Source organism: Eleginops maclovinus, chromosome 9 (genome assembly GCF_036324505.1).
Source record: "Eleginops maclovinus isolate JMC-PN-2008 ecotype Puerto Natales chromosome 9, JC_Emac_rtc_rv5, whole genome shotgun sequence".
Lineage (NCBI taxonomy): Eukaryota > Metazoa > Chordata > Actinopteri > Perciformes > Eleginopidae > Eleginops > Eleginops maclovinus.
Window position 1 is genome coordinate 5448829 of NC_086357.1, and position 21297 is coordinate 5470125.

The window sequence follows — 21297 nt, forward strand, 5'->3', positions numbered from 1 at the left end:
TCACCAGGTTGAATTTTTTTTCTATTTATGGTGTTGCAATTTTGTGTTTGCCATTCAATCACTGCAGATAAGAGAGATTAAATCCATTTGTAAAAGATGTATTATTTTTCCTTCTCAAATAAACTTCTCAAAACATTTTGTTGAATCACTTGATTTCAGATTTCAACTACAGGTGTTAAGAATGGCAACTAGATCTGGATTCAAAGCTTGTTGCTTCCAAGCTACGTTCAAAAAAATATACCACGTGACACGTCCCAACCTATCGTCCCCCATTTACAGTTGCAAGCTGAATCCCCTCCGCAGCACCTCTGTGTGTCTGTGTGTTCAGCAGGATGTCTGCAGGAGGGACTGAGAGTTGTTATATATATAATATATATATCTCACTGTTCTAGTGGTAAACACTGAGAAGTGTTTCAGAAATAATTCTTGATGTGGTTTGGAACATAATATGGCGTTTAATCACGGCAGCGTTTAACTGAGTATCTCCGTTAGAAAACTTTCATAGAGGAGAGAGAGCTGCATGAAGCTGCAAAGGGGCGTGGCCAGCTTCAGCTCAACTCAAATTTAAAACAACAGTCACAGAATCATCACTTCAGGAACAGGGCTGAAATAGAGGGGTATGAGGCATGCTACAATTGGGGAATCTGTTTGGTATTTTGAGTAAAAGACTTCACAGACATGTTTTGTATAGATATTGCCTTACAATATATTTTTCAAATATAGCATAATAGGAGACCTTTAATGATACAGGGGTTGCGTATTTGCTGTATGAACCAGTTTGCTAACAGTACAAATGCAATATCAACTTGAAGGATGACATTTGTTGATGTTGTCTATAATTGTTTAAACCCAAGGGTAAAATCAATTTGTTACAGATTTAGCCCAAATTTAAACAAGTTTTATCATGTAGAACTTTGAATTGTAGTTTTACAACTTAAGTACATTTATCTTCCCCAATGGTCCTTTGAATAGCTTGACAATGTAATTATCAAAAGGTATATTGTTCTTGGTCTTAAATGCCTGCAACACAAAGATATTAGGGATGATATTAACATTGGGATAAAGATTACTTTTAAAAACCTATGCCAGTCATTAAAGGAAATGTCTGTTGCCAGTGTTGAACCTTTATTAAAGCTAAAGAAACTACAGTCTGACTGCCCTCAGATCAGCTGTTGCAGACTGCTTGAAAATAAAGTAAATAAGGAACACCTGACACCATGAAGTACATTTTGCACTTGAGTTTGTTGGATGTTTATAAAATGGCCTAAAAATGTCACACAACAGAGTAAAAAAGCTGAGTACATGCTTCTACCCTACAGGGTTTTCTACAACAGCTTGAACATTTGTTGATTTTCTGATTATATTGCTCTGCAGGAAATATCCATTTGCTGTTCTTGGCCTTCAATTCCTGCAACATAAAGATAGGGGTGAATTAATGTTGGAATAAATCATTAAAGACACTGCTTGTTGCGAATGTTGAACCTTCATTAAACCCTGACACACTTTCTAGAGAATGAAAAATTCTGAGCAGCTCCAACAGTATAAGCTTAGACCCAAAAGATGGATAATCAAAGCAAAGAGACACACACACTAGCATGTGTAGTTCACAGCTTTAATAATTACTTTGAAAAAAACACATTTATTAATGAGAGGCACTTGATCTGCTGAATGTCTTTCTATAAATACAACGACAGTAAACAGAGCTAGCTGTGCTAATGAGTTCTTGATGAGTGAGGATCTGATGAATTCATTAATAAACAGTGATTGACATTACATGAATGTTCTTAAAACCAACAGAGCTGTGTCTTGGCACGTCTAAATCTGCAGCTACAACACAGAGCCCTGGTTTCTTCTTCAGCACCATCAAAGCAAAAACACAGACAGTTACAGACCTGAGCAGCAGAGTGACAGCCGCAAATGAGTTGCAGAATTAATTAATTAATAGTTGGCCTGTCGGTTAATTAAAGAACAACTGTTGTGCATGTACAAAATACATGAACCCCTTTATGATTTCATAGATGATAACCGTTGATATTTTAATGATGTGTGACCACCAAACCGGAAATGTTACATTTTTTAGAAATCTGGTAACTTTAGTAACAGTTCAGAAAAGGTTCCACTTCTCAAATGGACATTTCAAATGAGACAAAGGTTTAAATAAGCCCGTGCAAAAAGCAGCTGCTTCCCCTTGACCTTCTAGGGTCAGTAATGACCAAGGAACACAGCTGAGAAAAGTTGGAGCTATTATGACCTCATGTTCCATTCCAGTAAAATTAAGAAATGTCCTTGTTGAAATGTCAAACTTGCGACCTGTAAGCGCTCCGGCTGCACAACGCTGAACAAAGCATGGAATATCATTTTTCTGACAGATTACCCTAACCAGCTTCCTAATTACATTGGCGACACATTCTGACATTATTTAAATGCAGAACAGGTTTTACTACATGTATTATTTTGATGAAATACAGGCAATTACAAAGGCCTTTTTCCCTGATGGTTCACCATTTGAAATTAATGCGTGACGTCAGACAATAAATTATTCATAGTCGGATGCAATTCCCATAATGCAGTACATAACACATTTAGTTGGACTATCCCCGCCAGACCCCCTCTTTGTAGATGAAGATAATTAGATAATGATGCCATTTGGGGTTTCACAAATGTCTATAGTAAACAGATGTGTAAAATCAGTTGATTGTCCTCTGTAGTGGTACATGTATTTTGTGAGATGGTTTCTAAAGTATTAAGATACTGCAACATCTTCTTTTTTTCAATCAACACCTTTTCCTTTTCCTTTTCCTTTTCACAGTATGGAGCCAGTGTGGCGAACAAGAAGAAACCATAACAGGCACGTATAACTCAAACACGAAAAACAGTTTAGGCACAGCCAGACAGTCCTCTTTACTTTTCTGCAAAAATCTATCTCCCAGATTTAACAATGACATCTCTCAGTCTATAATGTCGATGGTTAATTATCATTCCGAGAACGTTTTGGAGGTTCACAGTCGATCTGATAGCCTAGCCTATTATCAAAACTTTCCACCATCGTTGTTGCTGATGGGCAGCCATGCACACACAAATGAGAGTTCAAGAAATATAACTTGGGGGGTTGATGTACCGTAATTTCCGGACTATAAGCCGCTACTTTTTTCCCATGCTTTGAACCTCGCGGCTTATACAATGACGCAGCTAATTTATGGATTTTTCCCGCTTTCACAAGCGGGAAATGGGATTTTGAAAAAAAATAGACAAAAAAACTGAGCACCGTCACATAATGTGACGTAAATCGAGCGTGCTCAAACTTCCCATCATTCTGATTACGGTAGTCATTTTGTCACCCTCATCACGGAGAAATGCATATGATGCAGCTTTCAAATTGAAGGCGATCGATCTGGCAGTTGGAAAAGGAAATAGAGCTGCTGCACGGGAGCTTGGCGTTAATGAGTCAATAAGACGTTGGAAACAGCAGCGTGAGGAACTAACTCAGTGCAAAAAGACAACAAAAGCTTTCAGAGGGAAGAAAAGCAGATGGCCCGAACTACAAAATGAGCTTGAAGACTGGATCAACACACAGAGAGCAGACGGCCGAGGTGTTTCAACTGTGCAGATCCGACTGAAAGCCAAAACAATTGCCACCGCAATGAAGTTTGAGGATTTTAGAGGTGGACCATCGTGGTGTCTAAGATTTATGAGACGTAAAGGCCTGTCCATCAGGGTACAAACGAGTCTGTGTCAGCAGCTCCCTCCCGACTACGAGGAAAAAGTTTCAAACTTCCGCAAATTCACTGATGCAAAGATAGCGGAGCATTCCATCGGCCCGCACGACATCATAAATATGGATGAGGTTCCTCTGACGTTTGACCTGCCTCTCACTCGGACTGTCAACAGGAAAGGTGAATCATCAGTCACGCTGAAAACAACTGGGCATGAAAAAACGCACTTCACCTGTGTTCTGAGCTGCACGGCATCGGGAGAAAAGCTTCCACCGATGTTGATTTTTAAACGAATGACGATGCCAAAAGAAAAATTCTCGAGAGGAATTGTTGTGAAAGTCAACAAGAAAGGATGGATGACGGAAGGCCTAGTGCATGAATGGCATACGGAGTGTTACGGCAAGCGACCGGGAGGATTCTTTCACAAGAACAAGGCTTTGCTCGTGTTGGACAGCATGAGGGCCCACATAACAGATTCTGTGAAAGAAGCCATCAAGAGGACAAACTCAATTCCAGCTGTGATTCCTGGGGGCACAACAAAGTATTTGTAGCCACTCGACATCAGTATAAATCGTGCATTTAAGGTAGCGCTCCGTGTTCAGTGGGAGGCTTGGATGACAAGTGGGGAGAAATCCTTCACTAAAACGGGCCGCATGCGAACAGCAACTTATGGTCAAGTCTGCCAGTGGGTCCTGACAGCGTGGAGCATTATCAAAAAATCCACTATCATCAACGGGTTTCGAAAGGCTGGTCTGCTGCGTGTTGAAGAGGGCAGCATGAGCTCAGCGGGGAATTTGCCTCCGGATGAAAGTGACGAGAGCGACAATGAAGACGATCCAACATCGGATGAAGCAATTCTGAGGCTATTCAACTCCGACACCGAAGGAGATGACTTCAGTGGTTTCAGTGCACAGGAGGAGGAAGATAGTGACCAATGACTTTCTTGGTAGGCTACTGTTTACTGCAATTTTTTAAATTTTTGTTACAAGCCGTGTAAAAAAGAAAAGAAAAAGAACAACGAAATTGGGGAGAATATTCATTTTAACAGCATTGACTGTCCCTGCCAGGGATAAAGGGAGATGTGACAACCGACCAAAATCATTAATGTACGCTCAAATACAGGTTTAAAGTTCAATTCAAACAAGTCTTGGATAGATCTACTCGTGACCACATCCAAGTATCAAAAGGATTTGTCAACCATCTTAAATGGGAATTGAATGTATGATATACCTTGTTTCGTTTAAAAGGCCTATTTATTTTTGTTCCAAGCCGTGTTTCGTTAAAGCCTGTGTAAAGTTCATTTGTTTCAATGTACCGGTAGGCACCTGCGGCTTATAGACATGTGCGGCTTATTTATGTACAAAATACATATTTTTTAAAAATTCAGTGGGTGCGGCTTATATTCAGGTGCGCTTAATAGTCCGGAAATTACGGTAATAGCCGAGTTGTGTTCTAAAAGAAGGCTACAGAAAGTGACGGTATTGAAATATGAATTTTGAGCACCTACAGTCTTCACAATTTAAAAATCAAGTAGTCCACAAGTCTATGTAGCACCCTCGACTTTGATGGAGGTCACAGTAGCCATGAAACAACGCTGGAAAAGGCGGTCAGGGTCTGGGGGCTGGTGGTCACAGTCCAGCTTCCCCCTCAGGAAGTGTTTCCTGAGGCCTTGAGGACCGGCAGGGGTGGCGTTATGACTTGGTCCTGGTCCTTGTGGACTCGATGTAGAGCCTGGAAGACAGAAAACTCACATAGAAACTTGCATCTGGAGAGATTTTCAGACAAAACTACCAAAATGATTACTATTTAAAGAACTTGCTCTATTATGAAAAGTCCAAGCATGGGTTAAATCGCTTCAGATGGTTACTCAATGTAGTAGTAACAGAAATTAAATTGTGAAACACACCCGCACAATCTCATTAGACAACATACAACAAATACATGTGTGGGTGTACTGTGGGTGTAAATTTGAAATGAGATTGTGTAAAGATCAAATACAAATGTACTGTTTATTATAGCCTTTCAAACAAAGCAGCAGTTTTATTACTGTCCATTTCTAAACTTTTTAGATGACATAGAACGGCCCAGATGGTTCCCCTCTGATAAATATATGCCTAATGTTTCTTGCATTCTTTTATATAAAGAACATTAAGAATTGGTTATTTCAATGTTCTCCTATCTATTATCCCATTAGTTTTCTATTTCTGCTGATGACGTTTGTCATTATTGACAAAATGAACAAAGGAACAAACAAAATGAACAGAGGAACCAGGTGAAGTGCATTGAATATATTTGCAGTCAGCTTTAAGAAGAAAAAATAAGCTTGGAACTCTGAAAGTTAATCTCTTTCAAAACCTTCAGGTCGGCCATTAATAAATGTCAGGAGGTAACTCCTACATAATTCATTGTGTTTTATTGACATTTTAGCAGACACCTCCTGCAGAGAGACGGAGCTGCGGTCAATACCTGGAGCTCTGAGTGGCAGCCCATTGTCCAGACCTCTGGGTTTAGTGGTGATGAACAGATAACAGAGGACACACAGAGTAACGATGAAGGCCAGAAGAACCACAGCTGCTACAGAGAGACCGACAAGAGCTCCAAGACTGTAAAAGTGGAAAACAAGACACAGCAGGACAATTATACATACATTGCTTTCAAAGACTGTACATAACATTTGCAACCAACTGCAATAATTTGAAATGTGGACACGGATAAGAATAGGTAAATATTGCTAATGTTGCTGATGGGATTCTTTTTTGTTTATTTAAGGTGCAATGTCCAATGCCTGGACACACGCTACAAAGAAATAGGGGGCAGCATTTGTACTATACTACTGAGTTTGGGTGGCTAGATTAAAGTTAGCGACCAAATCAACATCAGATTAGTGTTGGAATTTAAATCAAATTATGCCAAATTTCAGTAGCATACATGAGAGGGAATATGAGTGAGAGTTTGCTGCTAGTGAGCTGAAAGTGGTACCAAGCCCATCTGCTGGATCCTGACAATGTATTTATTTTGTAAAAAGCCAACAAAAAAACTAATGCAAGGTCTAAAAAAGGAAAAACGCAAATCAAACTCTCAGAGCTGATCAACAAAACAAGAGGCTAAACTTTATGAGCGTCAGTGAACTAGTTTAGCCATCTTAACATAATTTATATCAGTGGTAACCAACCTTTTCAAGCCCAAGATCACTTTTTATTCCAAATTGTAAGCAGAGATCTATCAATCCGATATCTTCCAAAAAACCCACTTAGGAGTAAGACTGTTCATCTCATATTTACTTTTGCAATCAATTTCTGTTACAACAGGCTGAATGTACGTGCATACATAGACACAAAGAAAAACACAGTTATGCACAGTTATCTGTTCAATGCACAATATTCAGATTTACAGTATCTGTTCAATGCTCAATATTTAGTTTCTCAGTTCAATTAATGATATTCACATTTACAGATATTAGCCTACAGTTCAATGAACACACTCCATATTAAGGTTCTCTGTTCAATGCACAATATCTTTCAGTGCTCAAGTTGCTCTATCAGCCTGACTTTAGTGAGACTGCTGTGACTGCACATTATCTGTAAGTCTTTTGAAATCTGGTTGATAGTTAGTGATTGCCAGTCTGAGGCAGTCAGTAAGATGTGCGTCAGTCATACGAGTTCTATACTTGATTATTATTTTCATTTGCGAAAAGGCCATTTCACATAAGCATGTGGAGCCAAAGTAGGCCTTCAGTTTAAGCGCGCATGACACAATCAGTGGATACCTCTCTCTACTCACGAGAGACCAAAAGTCCTGGTCTTTTTTTTTTTTAGAAAATGTGAAAATGCTAGGGATCGACAGTGAAGGCTTTGAAGATCGACCAGGTCGAACCTCACTAAACTACATCACCCCCCTTTGCATTGTAGAAGAACGAATATGTATATGTATATCTTAATAAACTGTCACACAGCTTGCAACACATTATGTTGTTAGTTACAAGTATTCTGAAGTAAACACTATACAAACATCAGATTTCATGTTTACTTCATCTAAAAGAAGGGTTCATCCTCCGATTCTAATTCCTTGACTCTGAATTCACAGCTTTGTCCGAGTTAATCTACATTTTTTCTAGAAATACTCCACAAACAATACTCAATCAATTGTCAGAATGTGAATTTATATGAAAATCCTGTTGCTTCTGATTCTCACATTTAGTGAGTGTATTTTGGTTTGAATAAGTGAAGTATGTGCTTGTTTTTTTTCAAATCCAAGCAGCAGATTAACTGAGGGATGTGTTATGTATTGAATCAGAATCAGAAGTACTTTATTTATCCCAAACTGGGATTTTTTTTGCGTATTGATGCCCTATTATATGAATGCCTACTCTGTTCCTTGAAAGAGTTTAAATGTGCTGTACTGTTTGAAATTGATGTTTTTTGCACATAATAACACATAATGAGTTAGCCTGGTAATACCAGCCTGTTTGACTTCGCTTCTCTCCGGCATACAGTCTGGAACAGCATCATTGGATTTGGATTACTGTAATGGGTGGATACTTGTCTGAAGTTTAAAATCATTGGAGTTCCCTTAACCAATCACTAACGTTTGGTAATGACGTATGTTACGCGCCGAAGGGCAGGCTCTGATCTGACGCTTCCTACTTCCGCTTTCACAGAAGTAAACAAATCGCTACCTGCGAGTGTGGGTGTCAAAATGGCTGTCAACGACATGTGTCGATGTTGTCAATGTAACCTCAGGGGCTGCTCCAGAAAATTATTGTTGGGGGGGCAATGGGGGGGTCTGATTTTTATAGGAGGTGCTAGTGAATTCTGACATAACGAACACCAAACACCACTGTTCCCGGGCTAATACACTACATTGAAATGCACGTTACTAAATGTGTATATACAACAAACACAAGCATATTTAATTACTTGTATTTAATGAATCAACAAACAAGCAAGCACAAGAATACAATTCAAATCATAGCCACCACAGAGAACATCTGTGGATTTACTAGTGTAACAGAATTGTAGCAGTGTGTAGTGCAACACAGTATACTCTTACCACTGTCTCTTAACTCACCGAATCTTTGGTCTCACCTCTGATCTCCTCTTTACTATCTCTTCACTCCTGTCTTCCTCTTTTCTTCCCCTATTTTCCTCTCTAAACTCATCTTCACTATCTCTCCTCCTCTGTTCTCTTCTCCTTCACTCTCCACTGCTGTCTTCCTCTCTTCTTCTCTCCTCCTCCTCTGTTCTCCTCTCCTTCACTCTCCACTTCTGTCTTCATCTCTTCTTTTCTCAACTCCTCTGTTCTCCTCTCCTTCACTCTCCACTTCTGTCTTCATCTCTTCTTTTCTCAACTCCTCTGTTCTCCTCTCCTTCACTCTCCACTGCTGTCTTCCTCTCTTCTTCTCTCCTCCTCCTCTGTTCTCCTCTCCTTCACTCTCCACTGCTATCTTCCTCTCTTCTTCTCTCAACTCCTCTCTCCTCCTCCTCTGTTCTCCTCTCCTTCACTCTCCACTTCTGTCTTCTTCTCTCAACTCCTCTGTTCTCCTCTCTTTCACTCTCCACTTCTGTCTTCCTCTCATCTTCACTATCTCTCAACTCCTCTGTTCTCCTCTCCTTCACTCTCCACTGCTGTCTCCTCTCTTCTTCTCTCAGCTCCTCTGTTCTCCTCTCCTTCACTCTCCACTTCTGTCTTCCTCTCATCTTCACTATCTCTCCTCCTCTGTTCTCCTCTCTTTCACTCTCCACTTCTGTCTTCCTCTCATCTTCACTATCTCTCAACTCCTCTGTTCTCCTCTCCTTCACTCTCCACTGCTGTCTTCCTCTCTTCTTCTCTCAGCTCCTCTGTTCTCCTCTCCTTCACTCTCCACTGCTGTCTTCCTCTCTTCTCCTCTCCTCCTCCTCTGTTCTCCTCTCCTTCACTCTCCACTGCTGTCTTCCTCTCTTCTTCTCTCAACTCCTCTCTCCTCCTCCTCTGGACTCCACTGAAACTGCTGAAACAACAACACAGACAGACACACAGGCTAAATACTACACTTACAGTTGACATAATATGAGGCAAACAATAAGTACCGGTAGCATAATTAAAATCTGTCAAAAAAGAATTGTGTACTCACTGGTCACTCACCACAGAACGATCCGCCTGTTGTTGTGATTAGCTGCAAAGCGGTTAATCACTGCCTCGACATCAAGTGCTTTGGCCCTGCTTGAACTAATTGCCAGGACACCCAGATTGCTGGTACGAGCATCTCCGCTTTTGTTCCTCAGGTAGGTTTTCAAACGCCTTAAGCAGGAGAAGCTCCTCTCACATGAAGCCGATGTGACAGGCAGTGTCATAGAGATACAGACAAGCTTGAACAGGTCAACGAATGCATCCTTGTATGGCCTCAAAAGCACCAGCACATCATGGGTGGTGCTGACAACGTCCCCCCATTGGTTTTTCCTCTCAATCAGTCTTTTTAACTGGTGAAGTTCTGCTGAGAGGTTTTCAATCAATACGCCATAATGTTCAGCCATGGGCAAAAGAGTATCTTTGTCCAAGAATGTCTCGTGTTTTGGGTTAAGAGCTGCTGCTCCTTTTAGAACGTGACAGCTGTCAGAGGAAAACCGCCTGTCCAATTCACTGATTAATCGATTAATAACAGGGAAATAGCAGTGGTTCTGATAGTCTTCTGAGGTTTCCAGTGGCTCTTTTGATCCTGTTTGGCTGTTCACCACAAAGTCCTGCAGGTGGTGGGGCTGTTCTTTTCTCCTTACCTGTGGGCGCTGCATGTCAATGCCAACTGTCTCACACATATCACTGGCACACTCCCAGATTTCAGTCCATGTTTCAGCATTGCGTTTGTCATTGAGGGTATCAACAACTGCAAAGACCAGATCAATGGCAGATGACAGCTCCAAATCTGTGGCCTGTAGATGATCAGATAAGTTCTTTGTGAGCTTGAATATGCTCTCCAGCATACAGATGTGCACAACAAATTGTGCATCAATCAGTCCAATCAGTGATCTTGCTTCAGTAGCTCTATGAGCATTCGTCTGGTTGCTCACATCCACAAGAGTTGCTAAGAGAGCAGGGAGAGTTCTTTTTATTGCCCACAGTGTAGAATATTGGCAGGCCCACCTGGTATCTGATAGTCTTTTCAATTCCACTGTGCGTTTGGTGGGCTCAAGTTCATGTTGCTTCTCCATGAACACCTTGTGAGTCACTGTCCCAGAAAAGAAGTTGTACAACATCTTGACCGTTGCAAAGCATTCTGCAACTGGTTTCACATTATGTACACAGTCAACTAAAACCAAGTTTAATCTGTGTGCATAGCAATGGATGTAAAGCGCATGTGGCACTTCTTGGCGAAACTGTTCCTGGACACCATTGTTGCACCCGGACATGACAGAGGCCCCATCATAGCACTGTGCAATGCATGCATGTTTGTCTATGCTACACTTAGCCAGTGTTTGTTTAACTGATTTGCGTAAAGACTCTGCATCCAGGCCCTCTGCAGAAATAAAGTCCAGAAACTCTTCATGAATCATATCATTGTTTAGATATTGCAGAGCAACAGATATCTGCTCTTTTTTGCTCACATCCTTTGCTTCATCCACCATTAAAGCAAAATGCTCTCCCAGCTTAACCTCGTTGCTCACTTGTTCCCTCACCATGCTGGCCATAACATCAATCAGCTCATCCTGGATATCATGATGCACATATTTGGCATTCCCAGGTCCACTGGACAATTTCTTTGAGACAATGGTGTCAAACTTTCCCAGCAGATTTAACAGTTCAATAAAATGACCTCTGTTTGTGGACTGCTGATCTTCCCTGTGCCCTCTCTGTGCAATTGTTTGACAAGCAGTAAACCGCAGTGATTCTATGACTGCTCTCATGTACTGCCTGTTTTCTTGTACTGTTTTCTCATGTCCAGCATCAAGCTTAGTCATAATCCTTGAACCATTTTTCATCCTTGCCTTAAACTCACACCAGCCTTCCATTGCTAGTTTATGAGAAACACTTGCATGGTGTTGTGTTAGTTTCTCACCTCCTTTCCTCCAGTTTCTGAAGCCAGCGTGGGTGAAGCTCTTTTCTGAGTGACCAGATGTCCGAGCATGGTGGGGAAAATGCCGACAGGCAAAACAGAAAGCAGCATCAACTGACACCGAGTATTCCAGCCACGCGTATTGTTTAAACCACGACTGGCAAAAACTTCTTAAAGTTAGCTGGGAGCAAAATGCCCGACGCGGGTAGGACTTCAGCTGAGGCTGCCTCGGTCCCTCTGCTGGGTCTTGGCTTAAATCCACAGGGCCAGGTTTCCCGCCACCCAAGATCGGAGCTACGGCTGTCGGTGAAGCTCTCCCTTCACTCCCCGAATCTTGCCCGACATTTTCGGGGATGTTATCGGCCTCCGTCCTCCTCCATCGTACTGTGCATCCGCAAATCACCGCCGCCACCACCATCATCCACTCTCATCCGCTTTCTGGAAATTAACGTTACAAAACGGTCCATTTTGCTCTGTCACTCGCTAATCTGCTCTGTCGTTAACTAGCCGCTATGCATCAACCTCCGCCAACATGAACGTCAAACGCATGTCTGCATGCCGTCTGCGTGCAAACTGCCAATCAAATCGCACTACACATCCTAACCCTTGTTACCATAGATATTAAAAAGATACAGACGCTTCTGTAATACGGACCACTACAGCAACGTTATAAACAATTGTTGTCGGACGATTACCTATGATTGTTATGTCTCGGTGGTGTCTTCATTTTTCCTTTATTTGGATTATAGTTTGTAATGCTTATATGTTTCGAGGGCAGGGGGGGCAAATGGGGGGCAAAGCCTTTGACTGGAGGGTCTTAAGACCCTGCTTGCCCCCCCCCCAGCGCCGCCATTGTGTAACCTAAGGATTCAGGGGACAATTCGTAACTCGAAACAATTATTTGAAAACAAGGAAGGCGACGATATATGTACTTAACTGTCAAAATTAGGTTTAGTGGTTGTCAACACCCCGCTGCGTTCGACACGAATTTGTCGCAAATGCTTCAATTGGGTCACAAGGTTCAAGGTCGAAATAGCAGTGTCTCTCAATACCAAGAATGCAAAGAACGGACTTGTGTACTTGGGGAGAACGTTCTTGCGAGTTGTTCTTGGAAGAATGAACTTGCAAATTGACGAGCACACAGAGCGCTGTTGGCGGTTTGAGACGATGCGTACTTGCTGGTATTTCGCAATACACAATTGTGGAGCTTCTCAACTCCGAAAACGTTTAAGCAGATTTTGAATTCGCCATCAATTTTCGTAAAACTGCTAATATTTGAAATCCAAACCCTTGATTTCTCGCCTCAAAGTGAATTTGTAGTGATGAAATAGCATACGAAAATAGTAAAAACGTACCGTGTGTAGTGAATGTAATATACATAATTCACCTCCTTCTTAAGTGTGGTTCTACACACTGTTGTTTCATGCCTGTAAGCACGCATTCGTGTGCTCAACTGTAATGAACGTCTCCTGCGTTTCAATACGATCTCCACACTGGTGACCCCGACGTTTGTTTGCTGGACGTATCCAGAGACACAACACGACACGACACGAAAATGACGGTGAACGCTGTTACCCTCAAACTCCCCGAATTCTGGGAATCATCTGCGTCAGCATGGTTTGGCCAGACTGAAGCGCAGTTCGCGTTGCGTGAAATCACCGTTGATACTACACGTTACTACTACGTTGTATCAGCTCTTGGAAATTCAACAGCATCCAGAGTGGTGAGCCTCCTTAAAAATCCTCCCGCAGCTGAAAAGTATGCAACACTTAAAGCCCACCTGTTGAAAACTTTTGAACTGTCAGATGCTGAGAGAGCCAGCAGGCTTTTCTCCCTTCAGGGACTGGGTGACAGCAAACCGTCTGAGCTCATGGACCGTATGCTGGATCTCCTAGGTGAGCACAGACCCGATTTTCTTTTCATGCAACTTTTTCTGCGTCAGCTGCCTTCCCAAGTCAGAGCTGCATTAGCAAACACCACAATCACTGATTGTCGGAGACTGGCTGAAGAGGCTGATAAATTTCCCGCGCACGTCGTTCCTGTGCCACAGGACGATTCCGCACTCATTGCTGCAACATCTTCTCGTCGGCGGATCGGGAAATGCCAGGGCCGGCGCTCAGTAGTGGCCATGAGCGCTGGCCGCGTAGGCAGGCTGCTTTTCATCCGTGACAGCATCTCCGGACGACGTTTCCTGTGCTACACGGGAGCACAGAGGAGCGTCCTGCCTGCATCCCGTTTGGACATTGCGACCGACAGCCATGGCCCCCCTATGGAAGCTGCTAATGGGACCCCCATCCGCACATATGGAAAGAGATATGTTGAGTTGTGTTTCGGAGGGCATCGGTTTGGCTGGGATTTTGTTACAGCCAACATTGCTTTTCCCCTCCTTGGTGCCGATTTTTTGTGTGCACACGGACTGTTAGTGGATGTCAAGAACCGCCGTTTGATTGACGCTGTCACGTTTTGTTCATATACGTGCACGCTCAGCGGGGCTGACTCCATACAACTGTCTAGCATGCTCTCATCCTCAGATGACTTCCAACGTCTACTGGCTGGTTTTCCGGCCCTCACTCAGCCCACTTTCTCGGCGTCTGCCGCGAAGCATGGTGTGGAGCACCATCTCGCCACTACTGGTCCACCCGTTTACGCCCGTGCTCGGCGCCTCGACCCGACCAAGCTTGCCGTTGCAAAGGCTGAGTTTGCTAACATGGAGCGCCTGGGCATAGTCCGCCGATCCGACAGCCCGTGGGCGTCACCCCTCCACATCGTCCCCAAACCCGGTGGCGGCTGGCGCCCGTGTGGCGACTACCGGCGGCTTAATGAGGCAACGACACCTGACCGATACCCAGTCCCGAACATACAGGATTTTTCATCACACCTGGCTGGTATGGTGATTTTTTCCAAGGTTGACCTCGTCCGGGGTTATCATCAGGTGCCGGTACACTCACTGGACATTCCCAAAACAGCAGTTATCACGCCATTTGGCCTGTTTGAGTTTTTGAGAATGCCGTTCTGCCTTAAAAATGCTGCTCAATCATTTCAACGCCTCATGGACTCTGTCCTACGAGACCTGCCTTTTCTTTTTGTGTACTTGGACGACATCCTGGTAGCAAGCACGTCCAAAGCTCAGCATCTGGCGCACCTCAGAACACTTTTTGAGCGCCTCAGCCAACATGGGCTAATTGTTAACCCCGCCAAGTGCCAATTCGGTCTCTCCACCATCGATTTCCTGGGACACAGAGTCACCAAGGATGGTGCAGTCCCTCTCCCATCAAAGGTGGAGGCGGTGACACAGTTTCCACGCCCGCTCACTGTCAAGGCCCTGCAGGAGTTCCTGGGCATGGTGAATTTTACCACCGGTTCATTCCTCGAGCCGCCCAGTTCATGCGGCCCTTGCACGAGGCCTTGAAAGGTAAGCCCAAGCACGGTGTAGACTGGACTGAAAGCAGGGTCAAAGCTTTTGCTGACACAAAGACAGCCCTGGCGAACGCCGCCATGCTGGCACATCCTTCTCCCTCAGCCTCCATCGCCATCACCTCGGACGCCTCAGACTACGCTGTCGGTGCCGTCTACGAGCAGTGGGTAGGCGGGGCCTGGCAGCCGCTTGCTTTCTTCAGCCGTCAGTTGCGCCCCAGTGAACGGAAGTACAGCACCTTCGACCGGGAGCTGCTTGGCCTCTACCTCGCCATCAGACACTTTCGTTCCCTGCGACACTTCACCGCTTTTGTCGACCACAAGCCGCTGACTTTCGCCATGGCCAAGGTGGCTGAGCCGTGGTCCGCCCGCCAGCAACGTCATCTGTGCTACATTTCCGAGTTCACCACGGATTTACAGCACGTTGCAGGTAAGGACAACCAGGTGGCTGACTGCCTGTCACGGGCTGTGGCAGGGGCAGTCCATCTTGGTTTGGATTACAGCCGAATGGCAGTGGACCAGACCACAGACCCAGACGTGCAACACCTTAAGAGCTCAACTACTGGGCTGATGATGGAGGATGTGGTTTTTGGCGATAGCAGCACCACGCTCCTGTGTGACGTCTCCACAGGCTCCCCTCGGCCAATCATTCCCATGGCTTGGCGACGACAAGTTTTTGATGCCGTCCATGGTCTCTCCCACCCTGGTTCTAAAGCGTCACAGAGGCTGGTTGCGGCAAAATTTGTTTGGCACGGCCTCAAGAAGGACGTTCGGGACTGGGCTAACACCTGTGTTGAGTGCCAACGGGCCAAAGTACACCGCCACACTAAAGCCCCGTTAGAGTTGTTCCCAGTGCCAGAGAGACGGTTTGACCATGTTAACATTGATCTGGTCGGCCCTCTGCCCTCCTCTCAGGGTTTCACCTACCTGTTGACCATGGTTGACAGGACCACCCGTTGGCCTGACATCGCTGGCATCTGTGGAGATGACACGTGCATTTATCGGCACCTGGGTTGCCCGTTTCGGCACTCCATCAGACATATCCTCTGACCGGGGCGCACAGTTTACGTCTGAGCTGTGGAATGCTGTTGCCCAGAGCCTAGGAGTGAAACTCCACCGCACTACTGCATATCACCCGCAGGCGAACGGACTCTGTGAGCGATTTCATAGGTCGATGAAGGCTGCTCTTCGTGCCAGCCTCAAAGACTGCAACTGGGTCGACAAGCTCCCGTGGGTAATGCTGGGCATAAGAACTGCACCAAAGGAGGACCTACAGTCCTCATCCGCAGAGCTTGTTTATGGCCAGCCGTTGCGGGTTCCAGGGGATTTTGTCCCTAGCACCACTGCCCCTTGGTCTGCAACTCTCCAGCGAGCCACGCTACTGGACAATGCGAGGCTTTTCGCTCCTATCCCTACTTCCCGTCACGGCCTCCCTCAGTCGCACATCCCCGCTGGGCTTCAGACGGCTGATTATGTTTTCATTCACCACGATGCCCACAGGGGACCGCTACGCCCGCCCTACGAAGGTCCATTCCGTGTGTTGGAGACAGGGGTTAAACATTTTGTGGTGGACATGGGTGGCAAACCGGAGCGACTCTCTGTTGAACGCCTCAAACCCGCTCATTTGGATGTGGCTAGGCCCATTGAATTGGCCCAGCCCCCAAGACGCCGGCGACCTCCAGGTCTGCCCCCACCCCCTGATCCCCTCCCTCCCAAAACCCCCACACTGCATGCCCCACACCCGTGTCATGGTGAGACACCTGCCGCAGTAGTGCCTCCTCTGCCTCCTGTACGGCACAGCCGTTGTGGCCGTTTAATACGACCACCTCACCGATGACTGTTTTTTTGTTTTTCTTCTTATATGGTGAATTCTGGGGGGACGTGTGTAGTGAATGTAATATACAGAATTCACCTCCTTCTTAAGTGTGGTTCTACACACTGTTGTTTCATGCCTGTAAGTATGACCGTTGGTTTATGCTTGAAAGTACGACTGTAAAAAGGGATCGTGGTCCCTTTAATTAATCTGTGTTTACGATGACGTGGAGCCCCATGCTTGTTGGTTTACAGGACAGCGCCATCTTGTTTTGTTAACTTTGACTGTGTGATTAAACGAGACACGCATTCGTGTGCTCAACTGTAATGAACGTCTCCTGCGTTTCAATACGATCTCCACACGTTGTTCAATGGCGTCGAGTAATTTTCCGCTCCTCGCTTGAATGCCGAAATGAATGCTGGGATATATTCAATGCCGAGTTAACACAAGTTAGCATCCGATGCATCCTTGGTAAAATAGGCGTGTCGAGAACATTTCCGGGAATACATCTGGGAACTTTATCTGTTCTTGGTGAAAGCGAACTTGGGTTTGGGACAGTACTTGGGCAGCAAGAGATGACGTTTCACAAGAACATGAGCACACGAGTACAGACAAGAACGCATATTGAGAAAGGCAACTCCGCACCAACTTCGACGTAATCGCTCTCAACCCCTCCCCCTGTTCGCTGATTGGACCGATAGGATTCTGAGTTCCAGTAATCATACGTAATGAATTCTTGCCCAGTCTCATGTACAGGAGCAAATTGAAACAGGTTGGAAGTACATAGGCTGGTATAGCCAGGCTACATAATGACGATCAGGGGTACCTGCTCAGAGGCGGTTAATTTCACAGGGTCAAAGCTCCTTTAGAATTGTATTGGTAGGGGCTACATGTGATAAGATAACATTCAGTAATTTGATCCAATTGTATTGTGAAACAATAAGAAATTATCTGACTTTTGTGAGAATAAATCAATATATAGAAACAGAACATTAAATGGTATAATTCACTGTTTCCCGACGGACCAGATTTTGTACTTCCAATAGTACCGGATGTTGTTTTTAGCCTCAGTTAGCATGTAGCTTATATTATATCGTATATATGAGTGAAGGGAGAATGACTCGTGGACTTACGTACTAAACAAACCGCCTCTACCTCTCATTCATTGACGCTGCATTAACACTGTTACGTGTTTAATAACCAATAAACCTCAGAAGAATAGTATAATAGAGTATCATAAGAGGAAGCACCATGACTACATCAACAGATGGCGACGGAGAGGTCATGAGGAACAGAACGTGCCATGGACCCGCCTCCGACGACGACGTCAGCCAATAGACAACACGGGGATATGCCCATGTAACGACAAGGGGCCAACAGGATCCGGCCCCCGCAGCCAACCAATGAGAGAAGACGAGACCGGAAGGAACACAGAGTAGAAATGCCTGACAGATGATCGGAGCCTTTTTCTCCATGCTGCAGGAAGACAGCTAACTGCTTCAACGTGGTCTGTGGATCAGAGGCGTGGGGGAGGACCACAGCTGTGTTTCCCTTGTGGGCTTACTGTGACACTATGTTAATAAATACTGTTGTACTCTACAGAGAAGCTTCTTGGTCTATTTTAGACCAACTATTGGTCCTCAAACAAAGAACATTCCTAAGACTTTTACAAATTAATTAAAGGATGTAAAGCTCACGGAGAAAAATATCAATCAAGAAACCTGTGCTTTGCATCCAAGTAAGTTTTACCATTCGAAGTTTGTCACCAAATCTGCATTTTATCGTATCAGTAATAAAAATGGCATGAGACCAATACTGTCCCGAAGTCAAACAAAGACTATAGCTGTGCCTAATTCAGACATGTCTCTTAGTACAACAGCATGTTCACTTGGAACACTTTTGCAGTGTGTGAATTTCAACCACGTAGCGTTGTTCGCTTGCTACTAATGTGCTGAAAATAGAACATGTGAGTGCAGAAGGATGCAGAAGTTAAATTGGCGTATGTTGCTACGTTTTGAAAGTAAAGATGAATTGAGAAATCACAAAACTGCTTTCCAGCTGTCAATACCATTAAGGTAATGTTAGCTTTAAATGCGCATATTTACGTTGCAGCAAGAAAAACAGGCATATGCTTTCATCACCATCTGCTCTACTTAGGCCTAACACTTTCTAGTTTTCGCTTTTCCTCAGCCTCTTTTCTTTTTACTTTCAGACAGATAAGTCCTCTTTATTTCGATGCAATACAGATGTGCCAAATTGAAGAAACTTGTCTTTTTGAATGATGTTTTTTAGTGTTTGGAATGTTACAGGTCAGCTTGTTAAATGTACAGAATGCTCATCCCCGACTTTTCCCACTGCCAAATTGCTGTTATCATAGAGTAGGCCAACTGCTAACGGTGCAGCTACTGTACAGTGTTGGTCGCTCAAATCTTCATAGCCAAATTCACGGGCAAAAAGAAACTAAATATTGAGCAAGGACTTGAAAGGGCTAAGAACATTCATATTGCAGAGCAGGTTGAAGGTGCTTTTTTTTTTGCTGCATTTTCCCTGAGTTGGAAGGAGGTTCTTTCAACTTTGGTGTGTTCACAAGTAAAGCTTCAACACGTTATGTTGAAGAATCATGAATGCTGAAAAGACATTTGGTTTAAACAACATGTTGGTAACTATATTTATATAGAGTATTTGTGTAGAATCAAAGAACTAAGGAAACGAGCAGATAAGCAGTGTTCGAACTATGCCGAGATTTTCGGGGGGTCCCATTTTTCTCTCGGGGGGGGCGCTTGCTCTTGCGCTTGACTCAGAGCTCGGATCTCGAAAACACTATTTTAGAGACCCCCCAACATTTCCCAAATCATGTTTTCGGGGGATCTCGTGTCAGTTTCAGGGGGTCTCGGATCCCCCGAGTCCCCCCGTAGTTCGGACACTGCAGATAAGCCATGCAATATGATCTCGAACAATCATTCAAACACCAGATAATTGCAGCAGAAATGGCCTTTGAATTGGTCAAGTATCAGTAGTGTGTTGTCAGAAGCCAACTTGTTGCTGTTATTTTACAATCTGTTCACGTTTGGATCAAATAAAGCACATTTGATTTGATAAAGACTAGAATGATTTGAAAAGCTCTATTTACTATTGCTGTGTAGTTTGGAGTTCAGAACACAGTGCGATACCATTAGAGGAAACATTTCATTTCTTTCAGTAATGCCAAAGATCTAAGGATGCTCTTATTGACTTTGAGGAGTAAGGCGACATGCAGCAGTGAACAGCCAAGGAAATCAGAAATCAGAATTCCTTTATTCGTCCCACAAAGTGCAAATGCTCGTTGTTATAGGAAAGTATAGAGACGACAAATGCATCTGCTCCAAAACGTCTTGAAAATCATTTGTGTGCATAATTAATGTAAACTGCAAGAGAAACCAAGCCTAACACTGCACACCGCGTAGAGCAGGTTGTGTCATGCATATAGAGAAAATTAACCCCACATTATAAACACGGAGGAAAAAAATATATCCATGCAAAATTTTAATTTGACTGTCCTTACCTCAACCACCACATGTATCCATATTCATAAGGGAAGAAGCTGTTGGGGTCATCGCAGCAGTACTTCAAGTCACTGAACCCGCAGCAGAAAAGTGCCGTGGAATCACTGTCCGCTTTCGGACAGGTGAAGCCCTCCACGAGCACATTTTCCTTTGTGTAGTAACTTTCACAACCCGAGCTCATATCCGACACGCACGGTCCGCACATAGACAGTCGGGTGCGGTCTGGCGCACATTAAAGCCCGCTCTCCTGCGGCACGTCTCCCATGGCTGCACCTCCACATCCACATCCAGGAGCCTGCTACTAGAGCTGCACACACACAGGGTGGAGATGCTCTCTCTCCCCCTCTCTCCCTCTCGCTCTCTCCCTCTGACTGTGCGTGCGTGCGCGTGCTGTGGTGACTATGTGTGGTTGTGTGTGAGCATTAATATATATTATGTGTGTGTGTCATTAATCTGATAGAGTTGTAAGAATGTATTTAAAATGACCTCAATAAGTGTTTATGTCAAAAGTTTAAAAAAAAGTCTCCCTCTCTCCTCCCCTCTCTCTTTCTCTCTATTTTTGAACGAATAGACCCCCTCTGTAATTACCATTTCATGTGACAGAAAATGGATTATGCTTAATCACAGATTGCCCTGCAGGATATACAGCCAATAAAAAATAAGTCAATGTAGCAGTTCAGTCTGATTCATATTAGGCATGTTTCCAGTGTTTATTTAAGACACTGTTTTCATCAGAGAGCATGATTTCTTCAGATTTTGTAACATTTTCCTTTTGCTCTGTATCTGTTCAGC

The 21297-nt window shown here is 44.1% G+C and overlaps 1 protein-coding gene across 1 annotated transcript; it reads right to left on the reverse strand.

Annotated features, from left to right (window-relative positions):
* Nucleotides 1-4480: 4480 nt before the first annotated feature.
* Nucleotides 4481-20710, reverse strand: LOC134870043 (protein shisa-like-2A). Its single transcript, XM_063892041.1, has 3 exons — nucleotides 20505-20710; nucleotides 6180-6316; nucleotides 4481-5444 (listed from the first exon to the last, which is right to left on the reverse strand). The coding sequence occupies exons 1-3, from the start codon at nucleotides 20708-20710 to the stop codon at nucleotides 5257-5259; spliced, it is 531 nt and encodes a 176-aa protein (XP_063748111.1). The 3' UTR covers nucleotides 4481-5256.
* Between the last annotated feature and the right edge of the window lie 587 nt (nucleotides 20711-21297).